The sequence below is a fragment of the Sphaeroforma arctica genome (genome assembly GCF_001186125.1).
Source record: "Sphaeroforma arctica JP610 unplaced genomic scaffold supercont1.122, whole genome shotgun sequence".
NCBI lineage: Eukaryota > Ichthyosporea > Ichthyophonida > Sphaeroforma > Sphaeroforma arctica.
Window position 1 is genome coordinate 140,119 of NW_014040436.1, and position 1,146 is coordinate 141,264.

Sequence of the window (1,146 nt, forward strand, 5' to 3'; positions counted from 1 at the left end):
ATTAAAAACTCGCTCAAATAATTTGCAACAATTTAAAAACTGTTGATTTTTAAAAAAGTGGGTGCAGTATAGGTGCCACTGGCTCACTGCTCTGGGCAGTGTGCACCATATGTAGGCATATTAATTACAACTCTTCGTTGTGTGAGAGAGGGTCATGAGTCTTATCACTCATGACTCATGAGTAAATATGTCGATTTCATAAGTTATTTATTTTCAATTATTATATACAACAAATAGATATTTAAATATCTACACTTCAATTGGCTAGTATGGTTTTTTACATGACACATCACACGTTGACATCCGGCATCAGGTGATGTAAAAAAACTAAAAATATAATAAAATCATATTGTTTTCAAGTTAAAATAACAATACAAGAAAGCTTTCAAAATTCTGTATGATATGTAGTAAACTATTTTTTATAAACAAATTCTGTATGATGGTAATTTATCAACTAGGACAAAAAGTACATACATATTGGCATTTCTTGTTTCATAGTATAACTTCAGTTCATCTCGGCCTCTTATTAATGTTTTGTAGAACATATAGGCGGGTCTGAGAGATTCGATCTTTACTAACCTTTAGCAATCTTAGAAGATAAAACTCGTGCACCATGATTTTGCCGCACTTAAGCGTTTTGAATAGTAAACGTATCGTACTCGCATCTGGTTCGCCTCGTCGCAAAGAGCTTTTAGATAAGTTGGTGAGTTGGCGAATAGTTCGTTGTTATTGTGAAAAGGAATCCAACATGCATACTATTCTCCAGTATACAATGTACTAGTTGTTGTGTATTGAATAAGCTTGCAGTTAACGAACTTGTTGAAATTAGGTGATGAAGCTGAAACACTCGTTTTGGAATAGGCGCTTACTTAAAAAGTGCTATGTCCGCCTATCCGTGGCCTGCGTCTCCCCTTGACAACTGTAGGGATTGAAATTTGAAATCGTCCCGTCTATATTCGAAGAGAACTTGGACAAGGATGATTATCCGAATTGCTATGACTATGTGCGCCAAACAAGTATCCACAAGGCCAAAGAGGTTAGTATTCCTGTTAAAAAAGCTTTCATTTTTCGAAATATCTTTGTTGTCCATTTTGTGGTTTCGATATATATATATATATATATATATGTAAATACACACACACACAC

At 34.4% G+C, this 1,146-nt stretch overlaps 1 protein-coding gene across 1 annotated transcript in view; it reads left to right on the forward strand.

Moving 5' to 3' along the window:
- The first annotated feature begins 548 nt into the window (after positions 1 to 548).
- Positions 549 to 1,146, forward strand: part of SARC_02670 (maf-like protein) — a 3,616-nt gene continuing 3,018 nt past the window's right edge. The window contains exons 1-2 of the mRNA XM_014303573.1: positions 549 to 703; positions 926 to 1,036. Of these exons, the coding sequence (XP_014159048.1) occupies positions 614 to 703; positions 926 to 1,036 (201 nt within the window). The 5' untranslated portion in view covers positions 549 to 613. The remainder of the gene's footprint in view (positions 704 to 925; positions 1,037 to 1,146) is intronic.